Below are 27,293 nucleotides of genomic sequence, written 5' to 3'. Positions count from 1 at the left end.
ATTTGCAAACTGGATACAATAAACTCAGGCTTGAATAGAGACTGGGAGTGGATGTGTCATTACACAAAGTAAAACGATTTCCCCATGTTTATTCCCCCCCCACCCCCACCCCCACCCCCCACTGCTCCTCGGACGTTCCTGTTAACTGCTGGAAATGGCCCACCTTGATTATCACTACAAAAGGTTTTCTCCCCTCAGCTCTCCTGCTGGTAATAGCTCATCTTAAGTGATCACTCTCTTTACAGTGTGTATGATAAAACCCATTTTTTCATGTTGTGTGTGTATATAAATCTCCTCACTGTATTTTCCACTGAATGCATCCGATGAAGTAAGCTGTAGCTCACGAAAGCTTATGCTCAAAAAATTGGTTAGTCTCCAAGGTGCCACTAGTACTCCTTTTCTTTTTGCGAATACAGACTAACACGGCTGCTACTCTGAAATATGTTGTGTAATACACTTTAATACTTTAAGACTTAGATGTGTTTCTGAATTTTCATGGCAACACATGGGGAACAACTAAGTTAGACATATAAATAATGATAGAATAGTATCATCCAATAATCTGAAAGTGATGAGAATTTTATTAATTAATTCACAAAACACATGTTCACACATACATGGACTATCTACTTGCTGTAGATAACATTCAAAAACCAGTAGGAGAACACTTAAATCTCCCTGGCCACTCAATAACAGACCTAAAAGTGGCAATTCTTCAACAACAAATCTTCAAAAACAGACTCCAACGTGAAACTGCAGAACTGGAATTAATTTGCAAACTGGACACCATCACATTAGGCCTGAATAAAGACTGAGAGTGGTTGGGTCATTACAAAACCTAAACCTAATTTCCCCCATACTAATTTCCCCCTACTGTTACTCACACCGTCTTGTCAACTGTTGAAATGGGCCACTCTCAATACCACTACAAAAGTTATTTTTCCTCCCTTGGTATCCTACTGTTAATTGAATTGTCTCTTTAGACTGACCTCACACTTGGTAAGGCAACTCCCATCTTTTCATGTATTTATACCTGCTCCTGTATTTTCCACTCCATGCATCTGATGAAGTGGGTTCTAGCCCATGAAAGCTTATGCCCAAATAAATTTGTTAGTTTCTAAGGTGCCACAAGGACTCCTCGTTGTTTTTACTTGCTGTAGAGGTATTCCTCAGAAAAACTTTCAGCACAGCTGCACTACTTTCCCCTTCAGAGGGGTATTTGTGTCCAAAGGATAAAAAAAAATGTGCTTGTATTTATTATTAAAGCTACAAATTATTAGACTTTTTATATGAAAATTTGTTTTTTATAACTTTAAGTCACTAAAGGTATTGAAATCATAAACTCCAGGACATTTACATATTGTCCTGTCATTGTAAAGACCCTACCAAACTGCCAATGTTATACAGTAACTCCTCGCTTAACACTGTAGTTATGTTCCTGAAAAATGCTACTTTAAGTGAAACAATGTTAAGTGAATCCAATTTCCCTGTAAGAATTAATGTTGACGGGGAGGAGGGGAAATTTGGTTCCAGGGAATTTTTTTTTTCCAAACAAAAGACTATATTTTAAACACACAATTTAATACTGCACACAGCAATGATGATTGTGAAGCTTGGTTGAGGTGGTGGAGTCAGTGGGTGAAAGAGGGTCACTCAAGGGTTAACACATTGTTAATGTAGCCTCACACTCTACAAGGCAGCAGGAATGGAGGGAGGAGACACAGCATGACAGAGAGAGACAGAGAGACACACACCGTGTGTGCGCGCACGCGTGTGTGTGTGCGCGCGCGGGCGTGTGAGAGAGAGAGAGAGACACACCATGTGTGTGTGTGAGAGAGACGCGCATTGCCCCTTTAGGTACGCTGACCACACTCTAAGTACATTGCCTTTTTAAGTAGATCAGCAAGTTGAGACAGCAGCTGCTGCCAGCAAGCTCCCTCCGTCCTGAGCCCTGTTGTGTCCCCCTCCTGCTCTGTGGGGTGGGGTACAGGAGTGGGGGGGCAGAAGTGGGGGGAGGGGAACACCCTGACATTACTACCCCTCTTCTTACCCCCCACCCCCCACAGCAAGCAGGAGGCTCCTGAGAGCAGCTCCAAGGCAGAGGGCAGGAGCAGCACACGGCAGAGGGGGTCAGGACAGCTGAACTGCCCGGCACTTGATAGCCTGCTGGGCGGCTGCCACACAAGGAACTTAGGGGAGCTGATGGGGGGCTGCCAGTCCACTCTGGTTCCAAGCCCCCACCAACTAGCTCCAATGGGCTGCTCTTTCTGCAAGCAGTGGACAAAGCAGGCAGCTGCCAAGCAACATTATAAGGGAGCACTGACCAACTTTAAAGGAGCATGTTCTCTAATTGATCAGCAATGTAACAACGAAACAACATTAACTGGGATGACGATAAGTGTGGAGTTACTGTACATATGATGGACAAAACCAAATAGCAAATAAACTTTAAACTAAACAAATAAAATAAAGAAAAATACATTGAAAAAAATAGACCAGGCAAAGAGAATAGTAAAAACAGACCATTATGGGGGGAAATTGGCAGTGTAAATACTGTAAATAAACAGTTTGTAAAACAAGACATAATTTTACACGCATGGAAAAACAGAGACATTTTTAACAAATGAGAATATCAAGAGATCTGCTTTTCGCTAACCAGCTGGCACTCACTGATGGCTTCATACAAACTTTATAAAATGGTCCGGGGGCTCCCTCCAAAAAAACCCCATGTGCATGGTGTCACAGCTCACGAAGACTAACCCCCATACCTATAGAGGTGGGTGGAGGGAACCCCAAAGCACACAAGGGGCCAGATCCTCGACTGGCGTAAACTGGCACACCTCCACTTGAGTCAATGGAATTACACTGATTTGCACCAGCTGAAGAACTGGCTCCATGGACTTTGGGAAACACATTCCGTGACAAACTGCCAGCGGGGCTCTGGGCTGACTCTATTGCCACTGCTCGTCAAAGGAAAATTATTTTTAAAATGAAAGCTGATATTTTTCTTCAGACCTCTCTCACATCAGAGGACTTTCAGTCTTCTCAGACTAATGGTAACTCCTGATCCTTCCCAACTGCTGATAGCTGATTTGGAATGGTTTCTTACCGTAAGAGTCAAATGTCACCAGCAGCTAGAATCAATTGGCTGGGCCACGTCGACATTGACCCTTGTGAGTGACTTTGACAGCCACCTTGCTCTCGTTTATCCCTCGCTATTCTTACAACTATCTCAACAGAGAAATTAGTAGATTCATATCCTGAGCCATGATCTACACTTAACATTTAGCTCAACCTAGCTACAGTGCTCAGGGGTGTGAAAAACTCACACTGCTGAGCACAATAGGTAAACCGACCTAACCCCTGGTGCTTGGAAAGAATTCTTCCATCAACCTAGCTACCATTCCTTGGGGAGGCAGATTACCTACGTCAATGGAAAACCGGTTTCCGTCAATGTAGGAAGCCTCTACTCTGTGGTGATCCAGCAGCATAGCTGGAGCGCTGCCACTGTAGCACCCGTAGCATAGACAAGCCCTCACTCAGAAACCTAAGATTCCATTCGTAGGTAGCTCAGGGTTGGATGGGAACATACCCTGCCTACCTTAAACTTTACTGCTGGACTGGAATAGCCCTTCGGACTGTTCCCCCAGCACATGTTCTTTGGGTGTCAAAAGAAAGTGACCCTAGGAGATGCCCCTGAACTGAATCTTGTGCTACAAACATATGTGGTTCCAGGAATTATTTGAATCTCTTCCTCTGATCGGCCTAGGTTGGAAAGTGACTCTCAGTAGTAGTATTCATTATTTGTATTGCGATAATGCCTAGAGATAATGGCCCCATTGGGGTAGGCACCGCACAAACATGACAAAAAGATGGATTGATCTAGCTAGCCAAGGAGCTTTGACTCTAAGGGCACACTGCAATCGGAGGTGAGGCTGCAGCAAGCACAGACATACTTGAGGTAGCTTTGATCTCACTAGATTGTGTAACAATAGCACAGAAGTTGTGGCAGTACAGGCTAGCAGCTCAACTGCATACCCAAGGGCCCCAGCAGGATTGCACAGCCCGGGTTGCTGTGGCTGCATCACTATTGTAATTTGAGCTAGCTAGATCAAAGCTACCTCGGGTATGTCTACAAGTGCTACAGTCACACTTCGGATTGCAGTATAGACATACGCTCACTATTGGATGAGAAAGAACAGGTGGATACACCAAAGAGATTGGTGGGAGGGGGAGAGCACAAGGAATCAATGAGATGAGACTGACAAGCAGCATTCACAGCACACCAGCTTGTTTAACTCTGGCTGAGTTCTCAGTTCATGGCTAATAGATTTTTCTCCTTCCTTTCTGAATCCAGGTGGGGTGGTTGTGGGTTAGTGTTTTTGGGAAGACATTTTGCTAATCTACAGCTGTTAGTGCTTTGAAATGTATGTAAATGTACTGAGGCTACACTGCATTTATAGCTTTCAAGATGTTGTTGATATAACAGACTGACAAGTTCCTACAATATCCTGAAGGAACTTTATTGAACTAAGTTAGACCTCACTGAAAGAGGTGAATACCTTTGGGGGTCCACTGTATTAAAATGTAACTTTGTCCGTATTACTGTGGAAATGGATGTGTTTCCATGGGACGGATAAATAAGAGAACAGTAGGGGGTAATTAGGTACATTCGCTCAGGTTGTACTATCTCCAGAGAGACACCACCACCCGGAGAAGTGCGCCTCTACTAGTCCAAACCGGACTCTCCAGGGACCAACAGACAAAAAAAGATTTTTGGATAAAAATCTTGATTTTCAACCAGCTCAGGGCCTTCTTCCTGATCCAGCAACCAGACAGGACCTCTGGTCCACAGAAGGCCCCAATCCTTCTGGTAGGGTTGGAAGGACTGGCCCTATTGAGCTTGTTCTGAGCTGAAGCTGTGATGAACTTGTAACCACAAGGAATCTGTTGGCTGGGGGGAGGGAAGAACTGCTCCTGCCAGAATCCATGTTAGGGTGAATTCTGGGAAGCTTAGTAGCATGTGTGTAGTGTCTTTTATTGTTTTCAATGTTTTCTCCGTAATGATTTTTACCATAAGAATAAAGTGGGCTGTCATAGGAAGTGCTGTGTGGTATCTTATAACTGTAGCAATTACACCTGTTAACTGTCTCAGAGGAGAAAGCAAGCAGGTGTCCTTGGGCAACCTTTCTGTGCTGGGAACAACACAATAAAGGCAGGCAACTGTGCAGCCTTGGAAATACCCCAGTCAGAAGGGAGAACGATGCAGCAAGCCTGAGACTAGGTGCCCTTGCTGGATCACTGAGGGGACATACAGGTGCAGTTGCCCTCAACTGTGACAGCTGAACCCTGGGTTTTACATTAATTGGCTGAGTGAAGCATGAGTACACAGAGCTAAGAGCCCTTTTTACAGACCCAACCCCTGGGTAATGAGCATCCAGAACTGGAGACCACAGCTGATTCAATATAGGCACATTCTCCAGAACCCTTTACTGCCAACCTGCAAGAGAGAATGAAAAAAACTGTTACCTTGAAATTTACCATCAAATAATTCCACTGAACGAGGGAATCCTCTGTTGGTAACAGAACCTCTTGAGAGACCCCCAGTGTTTCACCCTAATTCACTACATGAAATTTATTGCAAAGGGGAAGATGGGAATTTTCTTAATATAAAAGAGATTATGTATTTAATTCCCAGACAGAAAGCTTAGTTAACATGGAGTTACTAGTAATTTCAGCAAATGTCATTTTATAAGAATTTTGTAACAAACTAAATATCTGGAAATTCACGGCTAGTGTTACATTTCTTAAAAAGCTGTGGGGCTGAATCTCCTCCTCACTCATGCTAGTTTTACACTGGTGCAATTCCAGAGACTTCAAGTGAAGTTACACCAGTGCAAGTGACCAGGGCCGGCTCTAGGTTTTTTGCCACCCCAAGCAAGAAAAAAAAAACACCCAGAATGCCGCCCCTGGAATTGTGCCACCCCAAGCACGTGCTTGGTTTGCTGGTGCCGAGAGCCGGTCCTGCAAGTGACAGCAGAAGCAGATCCTCAGAACACAAAAACTCTCCAGTTCAGGTCTCCCACACGTTCTCCTTAACCTTTGCGAAGTCTTCTTTCATTTTGATCTATGACATGAATAGCCTGGGTTTGCAGTCAGCACATTGGACTATTTATATATGGGTATTCCTCCATTCCTGTCTGACAGCCCCAAAGAGGTGTTTCTGGGTGCTTGCTCATCTGCCCGGATAGGTCATTTAAGGGGAATTCCTTTTCCTGCTCAGCACAGGTGTATGGGTGGTTTGGGCTACGATGTCATCAATATGCAGATGTCACACAAAGTCTTTCCTCATGTGGCCCACATGGTGCACGTTCCTTTGGTTTTTCCAATGTCTGGCTGAGTTTGGGACTAGAGTGAGCAAAATGGCTAAGAGTCAGCTAAAAGGGAAACAATACTAGAAGGATGCATTGGGAAAGGAGCTTCAGGGTATTGGGGGGATGGTTCCATACCATTACTGAGGGAATTTGTCACTATTTGTTAAAGAGGATTACAGCCTGTGGGCGATTATAGATCCCCGTCTGCTACTGGGAATCTGACACACTTCAAGAACCCCGAAGTGCTGTTTCCATCTGCAGCTGGCTAGGCTCTGCTCCATTTTTCTCAGATGTGGCCCTTGTCACAGTTCTCCAGGCACCTGTGACCTCCAGACCAGATACATGCATTGAGCTGTATGTGGGGCTACCCATGAAAGCTTCATGAAAGCTGGGACAGCTACAGAAATGGAAATCAGGACACCATAGTACACCAATCCTTTGTGAACTTCACTAGCTCACTATCTGCTTCTGGGTAATATTTTAGCTGTTGAGTCTATGATTAAAGCCCTTAATGGCTGGAATCCTGGCCCGTGTTCCCTCTCATTTTTCCCATACATGTGTGGAATGAATTTTGTTATGTGCATGAATATGGAGGTGATGTGTGACATCATCCATATTGGTGCACATAACAGATTTCATGTGACGGGGGTAGGGCCTAGGGGGTATGGTGTGTGGAAGGGGGGATCAGGGCTGGGGCAGAAGATTGGGGGTCAGGGCTCTGGCTCGGGATGCTGGCTCTGTGGTGGGGCTGGGGATGCGGGGTTTGGGGTGCAGCCTCCCCCGGGCCTATGGCGGAGAGAGAGGACTCCCCCCAGCTCTCTCCCCCAAAGCAGCACCTGGGCTGGGAGGGGAGAGGCACCTCTCCCCACCACGGGAGGTCTGATCCGGGGCAGGGTTGGGGCCGGGAGAGGGGCACCCAGCAGGTCCGGGCCGGGGCTGGGTTGGGGCCGGGCGCCTCTCCCCCAGCCATGACAGGTCAGGGGCCGGGAGAGAGGCACCTGCCCCCCGGCCATGGAAGATCCAGGGCTGGGTTGGGGCTGCGGCAGGTCCGCGGCTGGCTTGGGGCCAGGGCGCTTCTCCCCACTACAGCAGGTCCAGGGTTGGGGGAGAGGCATCTCTCCCCGCTGCAGCCCTGAGCACCTGCGCGCCTGTGCAGCTCAGAGGGAACTTAGGTCCTGGCTACCTAACAGCTCGCCCTTCTCCTCACCTGCAGTGACCCAGAAATGGAAATCAGGTCACACAGTCACACTAACAGTCTCTAGAATTAAACATCAGGTGGTTGGTTAGGGTTGCAAACTTTCTAATCGCACAAAACTGAACACCCTTGCCCAGCCCCTCCCCCAAAGTTTCGCCCTTCCTCTGAGGCCCCAGCTCCCACTCACTCACTCCCCCCTCCCCTCACTCTCCCCCACCCTCACTCACCTTCACTGGGATGGGGCGGGGGGTTGGGATGCGGGAGAGAATGAGGGCTCCGGCTCGGGGAGCGGGCTCTAGGGTGGGGCCGGGGATGCGGGGTTTGGGGTTCAGGAGGGGGCTCCAGGCTGGGGCCAAGGGGTTTGGAGCACGGGAGTGGCTCAGGGCTGGGGCAGGGGGTTAGGGGGTTCCTAGTGAATGGGAGCTGCACGGGCGGAGGCAGCACACGGAGCCTTCCTGATCACAGCTGCGCCTAGGGGCCACAGGGACATGCCGGCCGCTTCCGGAGCCGTGCGGAGCCAGGGCATGCAGGGAGCCTGCCTTAGCCCTGCTCCGCCGCTAACCAGGAGCCGCCTGAGGTAAGTGCTGCCCAACATGATATTTTCTGTCTTATTACCTGTCCCTTTCTTCATGATTCCCAACATTCTGTTTGCTTTTTTGACTGCTGCTGCACACTGCGTGGATGTTTTCAGAGAACTATCCACAATGACTCCAAGATCTCTTTCTTGAGTGGTAACAGCTCATTTAGACCCCATCATCTTACATGTATAGTTGGGACTATATTTTGCCATGTGCATTACTTTGCATTTAGCAACATTGAATTTCATCTATCATTTTGTTGCCTACTCACCCAGTTTTGTGAGATCCCTTTGTAACTATCTACAGTCTGCTTTGGACTTAACTATCCTGAGTAGTCTCGTATCATCTGCAAATTTTGCCATCTCACTTTTTACCCCTTGTCCCAAACGGTGAAGCATTGCTTAGGCAAGTAAATACACCTGCACTTGTACGCTATACGGATCTCTACATGCCCAAGCAGTGCCTTCCCTGTCTGCACTGCTGTCTTTAGCAGTGTCCCACTACCTGCCACAGGGAGAGTCTCCAGCAGTAGAGAAATTCAATGGTGGGGGAAGGCACTGGAGAAAGGCTCCAGTAAAGGGGATTCCCTACCACAGTGAAAGACCCTGGCATAGTGAAAGGCTCAAATAGAGGGGGAGCAGTGGGAAAGCCTTTGGCAGTAGGGACTTGCAGGAGCCTTTCTCCACTGCCACACCCCGACCAGAGCTTTTCACGGCTGTGTGTGACTGCACACCACCACAGTGTGAACACAGCCTGCTTTTCCACTGCAGCATACAGCTATACATACCCTACACACTGCCACCAGTGGTGTGCCATGTAGATGTACCTTAAAATATGCTGTCTGCTCCTGCTGCCTTGGCCTCCTCTTCTTGGTGCTCTCCAGTCTATCCTCAGCCCTCTCCATTTCAGTGAAAATGCCTGACCAAGGTCACAAACAACCTTTGATTTGCTAATTCAAAGGGGCACTTCTCTGTCAGCCTTTCTGGTGTGCCTGCTGCCTTTATACCACTGATTTCTCTCTCCTCTCAGACTCTGTAGCTTTGGGCTTTCTTGGATTCACTCCTGCTTTCCTGACAACTCCTTCAGCACCATTTTTAGTAAGTCCTCTTCCTCCTCTCTCTCTCTCTTTGCTCCTTAGGATTCTTTCCTTTGTGTTCTCAGCTTTTCTCCCCACCTTAACACCTCCTATGATTTTGCCAATGCTACACGACAGATTCAAAAATCTAGCTGCCAACCCCAGTCTATCATCCTCTCTGTGGTCTCATAATCTCAGATGCATCAGAGACAATGCTACTTGTATCGCCAGCATTTTAACTCTACCTTCCAATCACTCCATACATTCTGCTTATTCTGGGAACCCTTCATTAACCCTTCTGTTATCATGTATCCAGGGCAATACAAGTCAATATCAACTTACAGACTTGTATCTAATGGAGTCCCATTTACCCAATGGAATTCTTCTCCTGTCTTGCGAAGTCCAATCCACGGATCTTGCTTTGTTATTTTCATTATAAATTTCTGTAGGAAAAAAACCACAAGGAGCAATCTTTCTTCCAGACTAGAAAACGAAAGGATGATCTTTCCCTTCTCCCAGAGGACTATGGGTTAATGTACCAGCCTTTCACCTCTTGAGAGCTGACATCAAAATCATAAGTGTGGATCCTGTGATATCCACATAAAGAAAAGCACCCCAAAATTCAGCCAGTTTGGAAGTCTCTGCTCAAAAGACTGCCATGGACTAATATTAAGCATTTATACTGAGCCATGGAGGCGCTCTGACACTGTAGTGATGTATAGAGTCTACTATAAGAACCTGGATGAACATAGACAATTATTAAGTATTTACATAGACTCATGAGCACAGGACTGTACAAAATAGAGAATAAGTTATGTCCCTGCCCTGAACAGCCTACAGTGTGACATCAGCAGAACAGTGGACAACAGTTTAGGCAAAGCAGATTGGAGAAATCATTGGTGTAGAGACCAGTAGAAGGATTCCTGGAAGAAGTAGGTTTTATAGAGGGATGTGAATGAAGAGAGAGGAATTATTCCAAGTGTTGGAAGCAAGAAAACAGATGGTGCCAAACCAAGCATGGAAAAAGATGAAGGGAGCAGTGAGGCAACAAGGCTGGAAGGAGCATACAGAGCAAGGTGGGAAGTAGGAGAAAATGAGAGCAGAGTTACAGTCAGCAACCAGATTATAGAGGGTCTTGAAAGTGAAGATAAGGAGCTTCAGTACAGTGCAAAGTTTCCTGTAGTGAAGGTGTAGGGTGGGAGTGTGTACTGCCCGTCTAGGAGCCACCGCACAAACAGGTGCAGTCTGGGCAGAGTGGAGACAAAGGGAAGCAAACTTCTGTGGTGGCTAGGGCCAGCGTGGCCCCTAGCACAACTAAGCACAGCCCAAAAGCCTCCTCTAATTCAGAAAAGACCTTCCTGGGTTGGCTGCCTGCAGCTTTGCAACATGGAGCTGCCCCGAACCCACAGTACAGCTTGCTCTGCAGACTCCCCTTCTGCCCCCAGTATGACCACTGTGCTGAGGTTAGGGATGGGGGCTGTGCAGCGCTCCCTTCAGCTGAGGCAGTTCACTTCTGGCTGGCTATGGGGCTTTTGGGGGCCCTGTTCACTGCTGCAGCTCCATTTAAGGGACAGATCAGGGAAAGGAGAGAATCTCTTCCTATATTTCAGAGCTGGGCTGGAGTGGGACCATTTCTAACATCCCAGCACTGAAATTTAAAATTCAAGAGAAATGGCAAATCTCAGTGGAAGAGAACTGTTACCTCACTCCCAAACTGGGGCTAACACAAGTATCCAGGCTCGTTGTCCTCAGTGGGTCCTGGTAACTCTAAGAGAATTTATGTCTGGTTACAGATAAGAAAGACGGGACATTGTTTTCACAGACAGTCGCTTCAGACACCAGCGTTTGTCAATGTGATCAATCCAAAGGTTAAATGAGGCATTCCATGGGCAACTCCTAAAACATTAACTACCGGGGTTAAAGACGGCAGCTCCAGAAGAGAAGCTGGGAATGGGTGACAGGGGATGGATCACTTGGTGATTACCTGTTCTGTTCGTTCCCTCTGGGGCACATGGCATTGGCCATTGTTGGAAGACAGGATACTGGGCTAGATGGATCTTTGGTCTGACCCAGTATGGCCGTTCTTATCTTCATGTTTTTCTGTGCACTGTACCTTGTCACACTCCTTGACTGGATTTACAGCCATTCAGATGAGATAGCAGAATGAGAGAGTGGGGAATCACACAGATCCCAGGAGATGGGAGGGGGTGAAAGTATCATATTTCATTCCCTTACCAGTTCCTGCTGGCTTTCAATTACAATTAGGGAGCTGTTGTGTGAGGCACAAAAGCTCTGACTGGAGTTCCAGTCCTTTACTTTCTCAGAGAAGCAGTAACATTTCCTTTGGTGGTACAGCCAGTCGGCAGGGCATGGTTCTGGAGGAGGAGAGCCAGAAGAACCCTTCCCTGATGAGCTGTTTACCGCTAAAAAACAACAACAAACCATCACATTTCTGCCAGTCAGATCTCCCAGAGCAGACTTCCTGGAGCTACCTAGCCCAGCCCTCAATTTGTGCCCTCTGCAGACAAGAGCTCAAAACAATTGAAAATATTACAGGAAATCAAATATAACACTGGGCTGAGATTTAAATTTAATGAACCTGTATCATTTTTATGTTTCCTAGGGGGTGTGAGATGCTGAACAACCTCATAAGAGAGACCTGGTCCCTGGCCTAAAGACATTACAGTCTAATTATAACCAGAAGGCAGCTTGTGAAAACAACAGACCAAATTCCCAAATTAAAAAAAAATCTCCCCAACTTCTGATAACGTCAGTGTTCGACTGAGCCAGCCTTGGCTGTTATGCCAGAGCAGCATTTTTTGGCAGTCTCACCAGTTTCTGCATTAATTTAGCTTTCATTTTTTTAAAGAGTCAGGGCCAGAAATTAAAGAGTCAGGGCCAGGGAAATCTTCTGCCTGTGAACTGAAGGAGTGTTTTTTTGAATCTGGAAATAGACAAGGTCGCACATTCACAAGTCACGTGTAAACCAGGACTACATATGGCCCTTACCATTTCTACTGCTATGGGTTTCACCTCTCCAGTCTTGAAACTGAGTCTTCAAATGAAGTGTCTCTCTCAAGGGACACCTATTTAACTCTCAGATAATGGGAGTTATGAACAAACTAAATTTGGTTTTGGTTTCTCTATGAAAATCTGGAGTTCTCTTGACTGTAGTTGTAAATAATACTTTATTTTAAAATTACTTAAATACTTACCAAGGTGAATACACAAGATCAAAACCGAAACAACAGCAAGAATCCCTGTAGTGCACCTCCAGAACCAGATATTTGAGCAGAGCCCTGAAAACAATCACAAAACTATAAGTTTAAGAACTCTAAAAGAAATCCATGTACTAGAATGGGGTTTAGGATGTAATGACTGGCTGTGATCTTTATAGGAGTAGAGCTGGACATCTGGGAAAGCTGACAGTTAACCTAGGAAAGCCCAGATGTAGAAATTTCTGCATTCAACAACCACAATGAAAAAAAAAAAAGGCTACTGAAGCTAGGAAAAGAAAAGACTAAATATCCACTACAAACAACTGTGTGCAATGCCAGTACTCAGCAGTCATAATAATAGTGAAATAGAGAGAGATGGGACATGGGGAGAGGGGACTGAGCTGGGAATGAAGATAGAGGAATAGAAAGATTAAGGAACAGAACTAATGGGTAAGGCAGTGAAGGGTTCATGGTGTGTGTAAGGGAAGTAAGGATTGTCATTGTCTACTGCCCTCTGAGCCCAGAACTTCTGGTGCTGCAACCTCCAGTCTCCTCCTACAAAGACTCCCTCTCTTTCCCCCACTGCCTGCCGCCAACTTCAAGAGAGTGAGCTCTACTTACTACCAGGAGGGACCCAACTATCTGTCTGTTGTAGTTTGCTGTTCCAAATCCCAAGGAGCTAGTGGACAGGGGACTTGCAGGAAACTGCTCCCCCAGGGAGAGTGCAAAACAAACAAGGCTGAGAATGAGTGTTTGATGCGGGTATTTCTTGCTCTTTTCTCTGCTGCTTCATGCAGTTTCTGTGCTATTTTACACTTTGCTGCTCTGGCTGGAAAGTTTCCTGCTATTCCTCTGTGCCAGAGCACAAAGCGGCAAAATTATTTGGCATTTACCCAACAAGGACTCCTGGGGGAATTTACTGTGCCCCTGCACAATGCAGAATTTTGCAGAAGTTAATGTTGTGCGCACAGAATTTCTATTTTTTCCCCACAGAAATGGGCGGCAGAGATGTTGCCCACCACTAGGGGCCACGGGATCTGGCAGAGCTCATCTCACAAATAGAAGACAAGGCTGGGGGAGGGAACTGGAAGGTTCCCAGCACGCCCCAAAGGCAGGCAGCGTGGGCGTGCAGGAAACTCCATGCAAGCCCAGGACTCAGCATCAGGCTGTTTCTCCCTCTGTATCTCTGGGCTCGGGGGGAAGGTAGTCTGCGAGTGTCTGGGCTGAGGGGGCCACAGCTGGGCTCTGGGTGGGATAGGGGGTGTGAGTTTCTGGACTGGGGGGGCATGGCTGGGATCTCGGTGGGGGTGTGAGTGTCTGGCCACCTAGCTGGGCTCTCGGGGTGAGGAGGCAGAGAAACAGGAACTTGGTTGTCATAGGTGTCATAGGTGTCATAACTCTCTACTCCTGGGCGAAAGTTTGTGTGTGTCTATATTGTTACAAACATCCTTGCTGATAGGTATTTTTTAAATAAATTACCAAAATAGTTGAAAGTGGCATGATTAAATAGTGTTATTTTGACAAATAACATTTACAGAATTTTAAAATATTGTGTGTAGAATTTTTAATTTTTTGGCACAGAATTCCCCCAGGATTAAATAATGCAAGTGTACTTAACGCCTTAAGCTTAGAACTGGAAAAGATACAGGGCCAGATCCACTAGTGTAAATCAGTGTAGCTCCATTCTAGTCACTGGAGCTACCCAAACTTAAAGCAGCTGGGCATCTGTCCCACAGCATCTTTCCAAAGCTGAGCTAAACAGAGCTGAGCTGAGATTCTGTGGGAACCAGATACAGACTGTGAGGTGTATATTATTGCCCATTGCGGGAGGGAGGCAGAGCAACTCCAGCAGGGGTCAGGTGAGGAACTGCATGGGGCTCTCCACTGGGCTCTCCTGATTACCTTAGGTAAGGCACCACTCAGTGCATTAGATCAGAGCACAGTGGGAAAGGGGCCATTTCATGTGTAACTGGCTCCTGCTGTCACAACAGTGTGGAAGTTCCATTCCTGCATTCTGAGCCCGGCAGCACTTGCCATCCATCCCTCACGCTGCCCCTGAAATAGCCCATTGGACTTTCTGATGGGAAGCCTCATACGGTGGGGAGACATGGAGCATCCCACCAGACCCAACCCAGCACATGCAGCATCTTTGGACAATAGTTACACAGACCCTGGCACGCCGATGCAATTGGCAACATGGCCCAACGTGTGCAGCGGGACGCGGTGGTCTGGTCTACACTATAGAGTTAAGTGAACGACCTAACCCTGTAAGCATCTACACTAAAATGTAGCTCCCACCAATGTAATTTGTCCACTACGTCACTTTAATAACTCCACCTCCATGAGAGGCATAGTGCGTAGGTTGATGGATGGATATTAGGAAAAACTATTTCACTAGGAGGGTGGTGAAGCACTGGAATGGATTACCTAGGGAGGTGGTGGAATCTCCTTCCTCAGAGGTTTTTAAGGTCAGGCTTGACAAAGCCCTAGCTGGGATGATTTAGTTGGGGATTGGTCCTGTTTTGAGCAGGGGGTTGGACTAGATGACCTCCAGAGGTCCCTTCCAACCCTGATATGCTATGATTCTACGTAGTTAGGGCAATGCAGCCTCCGTTCAGACACTGTGTTACTTACATAGTCTGTGCTGGGCTCACAGCTGGAGCCCCCTGTCCCCAGGGGCTGACAGCCTGAGCCAGAGAGGAAATGTGAAATAATAGCAGATGTGAAACTGACAACAATGTCAATTTCAGGGCTGGTTGGCTCCCTGCCCTGGATCTGGGAGCAGCATCAAGAATCCAGCCTGCAGATGGGGCTCCCAGGGCTGCTGCTGCGGTGTGGAGAACCTGTCAGCCCCCAGAGCCCTGGCTCCAGCTGGGCACTCCCAGGCTGGCTGCTGTGTTGCTAGCCGCACACTCCAGCTGTGTGAGCCCCATGCCAGCTCAGGCTGTCAGTCTGGGGTGGGGGGGCTCCAGCTGTGAGTGCCTCACAATGCCCCACTTCAGTGAGTGGAGGCGCTCCTGGTGAGGACAGGCACCACAGACAGAAGGAGCACAGTGTGGATGTGACGCACCACTTCAGTTACTGCGGTGACTGTATGTCCACTTAACTTAACGTCACCTTAATTCTGTAGTGCAGGCAAGGCCGGTTTTATCTGCTGCCCCCTGGGGCCCACTACTTCCCTTGCACGGCAGTCACGGGATTTCCCAGAAACAGGGCGGGTCCGGGCAGGCTCCAGGGCGGGCCTGGCTCCCTCTGGGTCCGGTGTCCTGATGTACATGAGTCCAGACCCAGGGCCCCAGCCTTTGCACTGGGATCCCCTTGCCTCAGCAGTTGCACGCTCCCTGGCCCGCTACGATCCTCTCGGGGCAGCCCTGGCTGCTGCTCCCACCCGGCTCAGGACTGTTTTCCCTGGCCGGGCTGGGCTGGGGCAGCCCGTTCACTGGCCCCTGCAGGCGCTCCAGGGCATGGGCTGGGCTCGCCACCTGCCGCTACGGCGGGTTGTGCGGGATCCGCCTGAGCCCTTCCCCAAAGCAGCCGCCTCTCCACTCACACAAGTCCGCTGGGCCCGGCTTGATCCAGCTGGTGCTGGACTCGCTGGAGCTGTCCCCAGCCCGGTCCCTCCCCGCACCATTTGACAGGGCTCTGTCTCCAGAGGGGTCCCCTCTCCCAGCGCCGCCCCGCTGCGGCCGGAGAAGCGGCCGGAGTCCCGAGCGGCTGCTGCGGACCCCGGCGGTTGGATCCCGCAGGCATATTTACCTGGGAGGCACCCAGGGGAAGCGGGAGGCGACCCCCCTCCTATTACTGCGTCTCCCCTGCTCCGGCACATTTAGCCTGGTTTCCGCTTCCCTGTCTCCCGCTGCATGGCGCCCGCAGGGCGGAGGCCAGGGGGCGGATACGAGTGGAAAAGGGAAGCCGGAGCACAGACCATTCAAATGCCGTGTAAATAGTGAAGCCTGGAACACGGAGCAGGGCTGGGGCCCGCATCCCGGCTGCAAGCGCTTTGGGGGGAAGGGGCTTCCCAGCGACTCTCACAACTCTGCACCCAAAGGAGGGATCGTAGCGGCCAAACCCTGGGTCCAGTAAATTTTGACACGGGCCCTTCACGTCCGGCACCGGTAGTTTCTCATCCGGTGCACGGGGGAATGGCGATCTGCCTCCCGAACGGGTTGGGAAGGGTGGTCAGTGAGTGCATATGAAGCACTCTGAAGTTATGTAAATGTTCAGTGTTGTGGTCTCACCTGAAAACGGAATGGCAGTTGGATATAAACACCGTCACGGGTTGATGGTCCATCTCCCTTTGGCAATGGAGGCATGGCGAGGAGGTGCCCCAATCAGACGGTCAGTTCTTAGGTATGAAAGAGAGAGGGAAAGCATGGTAATTAAAGTCGTGATGATCCTGTATTGTGTCGCAAATGTAATGGGGGGTAGAGAAACAAAGAGCTCCAGAGAAGTTAGAATATGCTGTCAAGTATCAGAGGGGTAGCTCTGTTAGTCTGGATCTGTAAAAGCGGCAAAGAGTCCTGTGGCACCTTATAGACTAACCGACGTATTGGAGCATAAGCTTTCGTGGGTGGGCCATCTGCTCCTGCTGTGTAAATTGACCTCAGTCTGAAACAGAACAAGACCAAGGACCCTCTCCCCCCCAAACAAATGACACTGCCCCCCAAACTACTTAAATCACCTCTAGTGATTTGAAACATGCCCCCTCCCCTGCCATTTTTTTCTGTTTGTCTGATTTAGATTGTAAGCTCTGTGGGGCAGGGACCAACACCACTTTCATTTTTCTGAAGCAATAAGCACACTGTAGTAATAAGAATTCGAAATCTGCTGCATGATAGCTCTTAAAGGCAAGGGCCTCACCCTGCTCAGAATCTAAAGAGCAACTTAAGTTGGAACCAAGTACTGTGCGGCGTACTCGGAGTTCTAGCCAAGGGAGACAGTGGAACAGAAGCAGGGAAAAGAATTAGGCTGCGGGGAGAATTCTTGCTGCCCTTCCCATTGCTTTGCAGTGAATTTTTGGGTTGTTTTACGCTGTACAACTCCAAAGAGGGACCCTTCTGTTTTCATTAGTGCCCATAATGCCAAATTACTGTAATAATGTAACATTTATGCAGCACTGTAAATAGACATGGGGGAAATTTTCATAAGAGTACAGTACCCAGCAGTTTCCACTGTGAACAGTATCAGATACTGTACACAACAGGAGAGGAGTTTATGAGGATTTATCCAATAGGCTTTTGTGGAAGAGAAGCATGTATATTAGAAAAAAGAAAAGGAGTACTTGTGGCACCTTAGAGACTAACCAATTTATTTGAGCATAAGCTTTCGTGAGCTACAGCAGTGACTGGATCTGCTACAGTCCAGAAAGTTCCCCTGTTACTTAGAACAGAGAAAGAATTGGTTATTTTCCCACTAAATGGGACTGTGCAAAACCAGTGGACAGTGGAGTTACTGACTCCTAACCAGAAAAGGAGTACTTGTGGCACCTTAGAGACTAACCAGTTTATCTGAGCATGAGCTTTCGTGAGCTACAGCTCACTTCATCGGATGCATAGCATATCGTGGAAACTGCAGAAGACATTATATACACACAGAGACCATGGTCTCTGTGTGTATATAATGTCTTCTGCAGTTTCCACGATATGCTATGCATCCGATGAAGTGAGCTGTAGCTCACGAAAGCTCATGCTCAGATAAACTGGTTAGTCTCTAAGGTGCCACAAGTACTCCTTTTCTTTTTACAAATACAGACTAACACGGCTGTTACTCTGAAACCTGACTCCTAACCATACAGCATGCACAGAAATCCTCCCAACTGTCACCAGCCACTAGTACACAGGGCAGCCTCAGCTTGATCACTTTCTCTTCTGTTTAAAAAGAAAAACATTGAAACCCCATAATGTCTCTACTACTGAATTATTAGACTCTTCAGCCTGATATCAGTAATGATAACCCCAAGGGGCTTCCTATAATGGTGCTCTGAGCTAACCAGGAGCTTGGACTTTCAGCTTCACAGTTTATTTAATCCCAGGCACCTCTCAAGGCAACCTCTCCTTGTTATCAGAGTAAGCAGTGAGGCCCTGCAGGCCAGGTGTTCAAATGCCCCCTCTTGATAAGGGAGGGAGAGCAAAGGGTGAAACTGTAATTATTGGATTGAGATAAGGTTGGACCAGTCAAAGATTGAATATTCATGGGATAGTAATGCTTAATGGGCTTTAGGGAGGAGAGACTAGAGCTGGGGCAGATTAACCTCTGTATGCTTGGCCCTGAGTGAGCACTGTATGGTTTGGGAGTTCCTTTCCAAGAAACAAGTCAAGACAGCCATAAATGGAAACTGCCTGAGTGTCCTGTATATTAAGTGGAAGCTACACTACCGGGTCTGTCAGTGGCCACCCTGCCGGGGCTGACCCTGAGGAGAATTCATCCCTCCACCTGTGCAGAGCCCAGTACATGGACTGAGAGCGGGGAGCTTTTTCATCCCCACACCACCCCTATCTGCATGGGTGAACATGGGTGGAGATTTTTTAAAGACTCTGGAGCAGCCTGAGAGGAACAAGGAACAAGCTGGCATCTCTCAACTAAATGAAGGGGAAGGATTCAGAGCCTGGAACTTACCTGTTAAAAGATTCTTGAACACATGGGAATTGGGGGCTCAGCTTCGGAGGCAGAAGAGATCTGTGTATATGAAGGAAAAGGGGTTTGTTAGGGACTGAAAGTATCTTGTGCCTTGCAGTCATAGAATCATAGAATATCAGGGTTGGAAGGGACCGCAGGAAGTCATCTAGTCCAACCCCCTGCTCAAAGCAGGACCAATCCCCAACTAAATCATCCCAGCCAGGGCTTTGTCAAGCCTGACCTTAAAAACTTCTAAGGAAGGAGATTCCACCACCTCCCTAGGTAACGCATTCCAGTGTTTCACCACCCTCCTAGTGAAAAAGGTTTTCCTAATATCCAACCTAAACCTCCCCCACTGCAATTTGAGACCATTACTCCTTGTTCTGTCATCAGCTACCACTGAGAAAAGTCTAGGTCCATCGTCTTTGGAACCCCCTTTCAGGTAGTTGAAAGCAGCTATCAAATCCCCCCTCATTCTTCTCTTCCGCAGACTAAACAATCCCAGTTCCCTCAGCCTCTCCTCATAAGTCATGTGTTCCAGACCCCTAATCATTTTTGTTGCCCTCTGCTGGACTCTTTCCAATTTTTCCACATCCTTCTTGTAGTGTGGGGCCCAAAACTAGACACAGTACTCCAGATGAGATCTCACCAATGTTGAGTAGAGGGGAACGATCACGTCCCTCGATCTGCTGGCAATGCCCCTACTTATACATCCCAAAATGCCATTGGCCTTCTTGGCAACAAAGGCACACTGTTGACTCATATCCAGCTTCTCGTCCACTGTAACCCCTAGGTCCTTTTCTGCAGAACTGCTGCCAAGCCATTCGGTCCCTAGTCTGTAGCGATGCATGGGATTCTTCCGTCCTAAATGCAGGAATCTGCACTTGTCCTTGTTGAACCTCATCACATTTCTTTTGGCCCAATCCTCTAATTTGTCTAGGGCCCTTTGTATCCTATCCCTACCCTCCAGCGTATCTACCTCTCCTCCCAGCTTAGTGTCATCTGCAAACTTGCTGAGGGTGCAATCCATACCATCCTTGGGGTCATTTATGAAGATATTGAACAAAACTGGCCCCAGGACCGATCCTTGGGGCACTCCACTTGATACCGGCTGCCAACTAGACATGGAGCCATTGATCACTACCCGTTGAGCCCGACAATGTAGCCAATTTTCTATCCATCTTATAGTCCATTCATCCAACCCATACTTCTTTAACTTGCTGGCAAGAATACTGTGGGAGACCGTGTCAAAAGCTTTGCTAAAGTCAAGGAACAACACGTCCACGGCTTTCCCCTCATCCACAGAGCCAGTTATCTCGTCATAGAAGGCAATTAGATTAGTAAGGCATGACTTGCCCTTGGTTAATCCATGCTGACTGTTCCTGATCACTTTCCTCTCCTCTAAGTGCTTCAGAATTGATTCCTTGAGGACCTGCTCTATGATTTTTCCAGGGACTTAAGTGAGGCTGACTGGCCTGTAGTTCCCCGGATCCTCCTTCTTCCCTTTTTAAAGATGGGCACTACATTAGCCTTTTTCCAGTCGAACCCCATCTTGCAGTCCACGAACCCCATCTTGTATTCTCTTGTGTATGCTCCTTGTTCAGTTGATTAAGTTGTCAACTGTAAGATGAGGCATGAAAGACTCTTTGGTCACCTAGGAAATAGCCTGTTTTCCTGTCGCTGAAGTTTCGCACAACAAGTCACTCTTCCGGAGTTGCCCTCATGTATGGCCCAGTCCAACGTGGTGCTGAGTACTCTCTGCAAGTTGCTGTGCGTCCTCAACTCCCCCTGAAGTCATTGCGGTTGAAGGTGCTGAGGAGGGTTAGTCAAAAAAAGGGAAAGAATTAATCTCACAAAAATTTCCCCCCCAAGGGTTTGATTTTTTCATGAAATTTTCTATTGAAACTTTTCCCATTTTATCAATGAAAATTAAAAATGATAGGAAAAGAAAACAGCGTTTCTGCCGTTTTTAAAAGGAAAATGGCCAAAGAAAGAGGAAAATAGTTCACCAACAGCAACAAGAAACAGAAAACACTCAAAAAGCCCCAAAAGGAAAGAATGAAAAGTTTTGAAAAAAATCTTTGTGAACACTTTCTATGAAAAAGAAGGGCATTTTCCAATGAAAACCTTTTCATTGTAAACATTCTGATGAGCTCTAGTGCTGAGCACCTTACAGATTTGGTCCACGTAGACTAATATTTTGAACCCTGACATCCAATCAATTAGGTTCCAGCCACAACCTTTTTATTCATTTATTTATTTTTACAAACTGATATTTTCTTTTCTGAGTATCCAGCAATCTGAGAACAAATAGCTGCATATCAATAGTGCAGGACAAAAGTGTAACAGACTAGATCACAGCAGTCCCTTCCGGCCTTATAATATGGATCTATAAACATGCTTGAAGCATAAGTGGGCACTTACGTCCTGATCCAGCTCCAACAACATTCCATGGGAAGACTCCAGTGGGCTTTGGATTGTTCTCTGAGCCCAGTGAAGATGTTAACTTTCTGATACTGATGGGTATTCTTGGAAATTCTGGTTGGTTGTTAGATGCTAGTCCACTATCTATATGAGTATTACTATTTTGGAGTACAATCCAACTCCTATTGAAATCATGGGGAGTCTTTGCATTGACTGCAAAGAGAGTTGGATCAGGTTCAGGGCTGAAAGTAGGTTGGTACAGGCCGGTACGGTGTACTGGTGAGAAGCTGGTACCGGCCCATACGCAGCCGACAGCGCTTTAACGTCGCTGCGCCTTTTGCCCTCCCTGTCAGCAGGGGAGGGGGCCAAAGGGGCAGCGATGTTTAAGCGCTGCGGCAGCACTTTACTGCCGTTGCCTCTTTTGCCCCCCCTCAGGCCGCCGACAGAGGGTGGAGCGGGGGGGCAAAAGGGACAGCTGCCCTGGGGCCATTTTGATCTAAAAATGGTCAGTGATGGAGCATCTCCTATGGCAGCATTGGCAGCAGCAGCCAGAGCCCCGGGCCCTTTTAAATAACCTCCAGAGCCCTAGGTTGCGCGGGCCAGGCAGCATAGATGGGCTGGCTGGGGGAGGCTGACCCCCAGCCCCGCTCCTTCCACCTGAGGCCCCGCCCCTTCTATTTACTATTTACTTTCACCCCCCAAAAGGTTATAATGGTACTATATCTTGTAATGTTACTTCTTGAATTTTTGAAGGTTACTAACCATCAGTATCCCCACTGTCACAGCCTGCTCCTTGCTTTGCATTTGTAACAGATCAATGATACTTATGAAACAACCTCCCAATCAATACCTTCCCTATGCCATGAGACCTCTTTTTCTAAATCCAAAGAAGATATTCAAGGTTATTTTCACCCTAATGCTACTGTCTGCCCCTAAGTTATCACTGGTACTCAGTGCTGGTTTTATATTTTATGTTCAGAAGGACAAATGTATATGAACAGTCTCTTTTCTTAGTATTTGTAAAATAAAGTGTGTTCCTGGTCTTGGGCCTATTATTATTATTTTGTAACACTATAAATCTGCACGATACTTTAGTGACATAAGGAAAACAAGATCCCTGCACCAAAAAACTTCAAATCTTAGGCCTCAAGGCTGCAAAGGTTTATGCACACATTTAACTTTAAGCATGTGAGTACTCCCGCTGCATTCCATGGGGCTGGCTTACACATGTAAAAGTAAGCATGAGCAGGATCGGGGCCTTAAACAATGATAGATGAAACAGAGGGATGGAAAGGGGGAGGCTGCGACATAAAATTATGGAGTTTGAATTAGCTAGCAGACGCTCTGTCCTGGTTAGTAGAGTTTAGAACCATTAAAAAGTCACTTTCCTATAAAACCATTTGAAAGTAACATTGAAAATATCTGATGCAGCAAGTTAAGGGCCAGATCCTGTGAGGTGCTGAGCATCCCCATATCCCAAAGAAGCCATTAAGAATTGAGGATGCACCTCAGAGTGTCATAAATATAAAGGGAAGGGTAAACACCTTTGAAATCTCTCCTGGCCAGAGGAAAAACCCTTTCACCTGTAAAGGGTTAAGAAGCTAGGATAACCTCGCTGGCACCTGACCAAAATGACCAATAAGGAGAGAAGATACTTTCAAAGCTGGAGGGGGGCATGAGAAACAAAGGCTCTCTCTGTCTGTGTGATGCTTTTGCCGGGAACAGAAAGGAATGGAGTCTTAGAACTTAGTAAGTAATCTAGCTAGATATGCATTAGATTCTGTTTTGTTTAAATGGCTGAGAAAATAAGCTGTGCTGAATGGAATGGATATTCCTGTTTTTGTGTCTTTTTGTAACTTAAGGTTTTGCTGAGAGGGATTCTCTGTGTTTTGAATCAGATTACCCTGTAAGGTATTTACCATCCTGATTTTACAGAGATGATTCTTTTACTTTTTCTTCTATTAAAATTCTTCTTTTAAGAACCTGATTGCTTTTTTCATTGTTCTTGAGATCCAAGGGTTTGGGTCTGTGTTCACCTATGCAAATTGGTGAGGATTTTTATCAAGCCTTCCCCAGGAAAGGGGGTGTAGGGTTAGGGAGGATTTTGGGGGGAAAGACATTTCCAAGCGGGCTCTTTCCCTGTGATATACATTTGTTAGATGCTTGGTGGTGGCAGCAAAAAAGTCCAAGGGCAAAAGGTAAAATAGTTTGTACCTTGGGGAAGTTTTAACCTAAGCTGGTAAAAATAAGCTTAGGGGGTTTTCATGCAGGTCCCCACATCTGTACCCTAGAGCTCAGAGTGGAGAAGGAACCGTGACATGGTGGCAGCATGGTGGGATTAACTTGAAATCATTTTGAGATCAATTTGAGATTTTTTGAACCAGAAGCACAGATTTGAAAAGGAAATATTTTTTTTTTCCTTTGGGCTGCTGGAAAGCAGGTTTTAAGCTGAAAGCAGTTAGAGTTTTTTTTTTTCTCTGCTTCGGGTCCAGAGAATTGTCTTTTTTGAGCTGGAGTTTTCTCTACCTAAAGGCAGGGTACTTAACCTCCTGCAGGGAAATGCACAAATCTTCACAGACCTGAAGTTGTTTTTTACCTAAGAGCAACTAGAGGGGTTTTCTGTCTATGTGCCTGGAGACAAAGGTGTTAGGTTTTTGTTTTTTGGTTTTTTTTAAGGATTTTTGTGTAGGCTGACAATCACTATCAGAGAATATAGATATCATATTACAGCACAGCAAACTTTTACAAGCCAAGTTTTTTGTTTGTTTGTTTGTTTGATTTCTAACTCTCGGGTGTAAAGTTAGTTAAAAACAGAGAGGCAAAGATGACAGAAACCAAGACACAACACGAATTGGAGTTAATCAGACTGGAGGCAGCAAAAGAGGCAGAAAAACCCCTAGAAGCTTCCCACAGGACAGCTATGGAGGCAAAGGACAAAGAAATGGAGGCAGCGAAAGAGGCAGAAAAAAAACCAAGAGGCTGCCCACAGGAGAGCTATGGAGACAAGGGACAAAGAACTGGAGGAGAAGAAAAAAGAGAGGAAGCATGCACTGGAGATGGAGAACGCAAAGGCTCAGCAGAATATACCAACAAACCCTAGCAATCCTTCTCCAGGTACCACTTCCCATCCCAGAAAGTTCCCCACCTACAAGGCAGGCGATGATACTGAGGCCTTCTTTGAAAACTTCGAAAGGGCCTGCCTTAGGTACAGCATCTCTACAGACCAATACATGGTAGAGCAGAGGCCACAACTCAGTGGACCCTTGGCTGAGGTGGCGGCTGAAATGCCTAAGGAACAAATGAAACAGTATGAACTGTTTAAAACCAAGGCAAGAGTCACAATGGGACTAACACACGAGCATTCCCGTCGGCGGTTCAGAGCCCTAAGGTGGAAACCAGACGTGTCATTTACCTGACATGCCTACCACATTGTGAAACATTGGGATGCCTGGATATCGGGAGCAAGTGTTAAATCTCCAGAAGATTTGCCCTTCCTAATGCAAATGGAGCAGTTCTTAGAGGATGTTCTTGAGGAAATAGAAAGATACATCCTAGATGGGAAATTGTACTTGAGGTGGGGGAGATTGGAGCCAAATGGGTGAAGGTGGCAGAAAAGAAAAAAACTGGTCGCAGTTGGAACAGAGACCCGAAGGGACAACCTCAGACCACACCCTACTACCGGGGGCAGCCCAAGGCCCCAACTACCCCCCAAGGAACCCTCCAGCCACCTTATCGTCCCACCACACCGTTCTCCAGCAACCCACCTCGCCCCAGTGACCCATCAGCTGGACGATGATTAAAATGTAATGAGCTGGGGCATGTAAAGGCCAACTGCCCCAAGAATCCCAACAGATTACAGTTCATTGCACTGGAATCACACCAGAGGTCCTCAGGCCCAGATACCTCCCAGATACCCTCAGAGCGGAGGGAAAGTGTGAGTGTGGGTGGGAAGAAGGTCACCGCGTGGAGGGACGCTGGAGCACAAGTGTCGGCTATCCATGCTTCCTTAGTGGACCCCAATTTAATTGACCCAGAGCTCCAAGTGATGATTCAACCCTTCAAGTCAAACTCTTTCAATTTGCCGACAGCCAAGTTGCCTATCCAGTACAAGGGCTGGTCAGGAATATGGACTTTTGCAGTCTATAATGATTATCCCATCCCCACGCTGTTGGGGGAAGACTTGGCCAATCGTGTGAAGCTAGCTAAGAGGGTGGGAATGGTCACCTGCAGCCAGGCTAAACAAGTCATCATGCTTAGCTCTGTTCCGGAAACTTCTACCAGGACCCGGTCAGAGGTGATGGACCTGGACCCCAGGCCAATGTCTGCAACAGCAGTAGTGGATCTAGTCCCAGAGACCCAGACAGAGCCAGTCCCAGAACCGGAACCGGCGGAACAACTAGCACCAGACCCATTGCCAGCACTGAATCCAGTACTTGCAACCCCAACACCAGAGGGCCCCACCGAACCTGAACCGGCAGCAGCCCATAACCCGACACAAGAGGCTCAGCAGGAGCCTGAATCCCAACATAGTGCACCAGCAGAGAGCGGTTCACAGTCAACGGAAACAGCCCCATCCCCTATGTCGCTTCCAGAGGGACCAAGCCTAGGTCCACAATCCAATGAGGAACTGATGTCTCCAGCATCAAGGGAACAGTTCCAGACTGAACAGGAAGCAGATGAAAGCCTCCAGAAAGCTTGGACGGTGGCACAGAGCAACCCTCCACCTCTCAGCTCTTCTAATTCATCCAGGTTTATTGTAGAAAGAGGACTTTTATACAAGGAAACTCTTTCTGGTGGACACCAGGAAGACTGGCATCCTCAGAGACAGTTGGTAGTTCCAACTAAGTACCGGGTCAAGCTCTTGAGCTTAGCCCACGATCATCCTAGTGGCCACGCTGGGGTGAACATGACCAAAGACCATTTGGGGAGGTCATTCCACTGGGAGTGAATGGACAAGATGTTTCTACCTATGTCCGGTCTTGTGAGGTATGCCAAAGAGTGGGAAAACCCCAAGACCAGGTCAAAGCCCCTCTCTAGCCACTCCCCATCACTGAAGTTCCATTTCAGCAAGTAGCTGTGGATATTCTGGGTCCTTGTCCGAAATAGACACCCAGAGGAAAGCAGTACATACTGACTTTCATGGATTTTGCCACCCGATGGCCGGAAGCAGTAGCTCTAAGCAACACCAGGGCTAAAAGTGTGTGCCAGGCACTAGCAGACATTTTTGCCAGGGTAGGTTGGCCCTCCGACATCCTCACACATGCAGGAACTAATTTCCTGTCAGGAACTATGGGAAGCCTTTGGGAAGCTCATGGGGTAAATCACTTGGTTGCCACTCCTTACCACCATCAAACAAATGGCATGGTGGAGAAGTTTAATGGAACTTTGGGGGTCATGATACGTAAATTCGTAAATGAGCACTTCAATGATTGGGACCTAGTGTTGCAGCAGTTGCTCTTTGCCTACAGACCTGTACCACATCCCAGTTTAGGGTTTTCCCCATTTGAACTTGTATATGGCCGCGAGGTTAAGGGGGCATTACAGTTGGTGAAGCAGCAATGGGAGGGATTTACACCTTCATCAGGAACTAACATTCTGGACTTTGTAACCAACTACAAAACACCCTCCGAACCTCTTTAGCCCTTGACAAAAAAAACCTACAGGATGCTCAAAAAGAGCAAAAAGCCTGGTGTGATAAACATGCCAGAGAGCGTTCCTTCAAAGTAGGGGACCAGGTCATGGTCTTAAAGGCGCTCCAAGCCCATAAAATGGAAGCGTCCTGGGAAGGGCCATTCATGGTCCAGGAGCGCCTGG

The 27,293-nt window shown here is 47.4% G+C and overlaps 1 protein-coding gene and 1 long non-coding RNA gene across 10 annotated transcripts in view; one reads left to right on the top strand and one right to left on the bottom strand.

Annotated features, from left to right (window-relative positions):
• Window positions 1-558: 558 nt before the first annotated feature.
• On the bottom strand, window positions 559-16,327 carry LOC114019543 (C-type lectin domain family 2 member L). 6 transcript variants are annotated; one of them, XR_006291287.1, is made up of 6 exons: window positions 16,197-16,327; window positions 12,438-12,521; window positions 11,458-11,645; window positions 9,565-9,665; window positions 3,609-5,500; window positions 2,310-2,665 (listed from the first exon to the last, which is right to left on the bottom strand). XR_006291287.1 is itself a non-coding variant. In XM_037911864.2 (6 exons), the coding sequence occupies exons 1-6, from the start codon at window positions 16,264-16,266 to the stop codon at window positions 5,395-5,397; spliced, it is 612 nt and encodes a 203-aa protein (XP_037767792.1). In that variant the 5' UTR covers window positions 16,267-16,327; the 3' UTR covers window positions 5,049-5,394. The 6 variants fall into 6 exon arrangements, 5 of the variants coding, with proteins under 5 accessions (XP_037767800.1, XP_037767815.1, XP_037767792.1 ...); XM_037911864.2 differs by lacking the exon at window positions 2,310-2,665 and adding an exon at window positions 8,974-9,065 and having other exon boundaries at window positions 5,049-5,500; window positions 9,594-9,665; XM_037911872.2 differs by having other exon boundaries at window positions 559-5,500.
• Window positions 16,328-16,646: 319 nt separating this feature from the next.
• Window positions 16,647-27,293, top strand: part of LOC119567301 — a 29,346-nt gene continuing 18,699 nt past the window's right edge. For all 4 annotated transcript variants that reach the window (XR_006291345.1, XR_006291325.1, XR_005227249.2 and 1 more), the window contains exon 1: window positions 16,647-16,778. This is a non-coding gene — a long non-coding RNA (uncharacterized LOC119567301). The remainder of the gene's footprint in view (window positions 16,779-27,293) is intronic.

The sequence above is a fragment of the Chelonia mydas genome, chromosome 1, assembly GCF_015237465.2.
Source record: "Chelonia mydas isolate rCheMyd1 chromosome 1, rCheMyd1.pri.v2, whole genome shotgun sequence".
NCBI classification, from domain to species: Eukaryota; Metazoa; Chordata; order Testudines; family Cheloniidae; genus Chelonia; species Chelonia mydas.
The sequence above is the reverse complement of the archived record's forward strand: the minus strand, read 5'-3'. Positions and strand labels throughout refer to the sequence as shown.

Bases quoted from the DNA above. Each gene is read 5' to 3' on its own strand.
- LOC114019543 (XM_037911864.2), bottom strand. From the start codon at position 16,266: ATGTGCCGGAGCAGGGGAGACGCAGTAATAGGAGGGGGGTCGCCTCCC. The intron at 9,066-9,593 runs GTAAATGGGACT...GACCTTGGTCAG, and splicing joins CAGGAGAAGAATTCCATTGG to GCATTTTCACTGAAATGGAG. The intron at 5,501-8,973 runs GTACATCTACAT...TCTCTCTTGCAG, and splicing joins AGCAGACAGCATATTTTAAG to GTTGGCAGTAAAGGGTTCTG.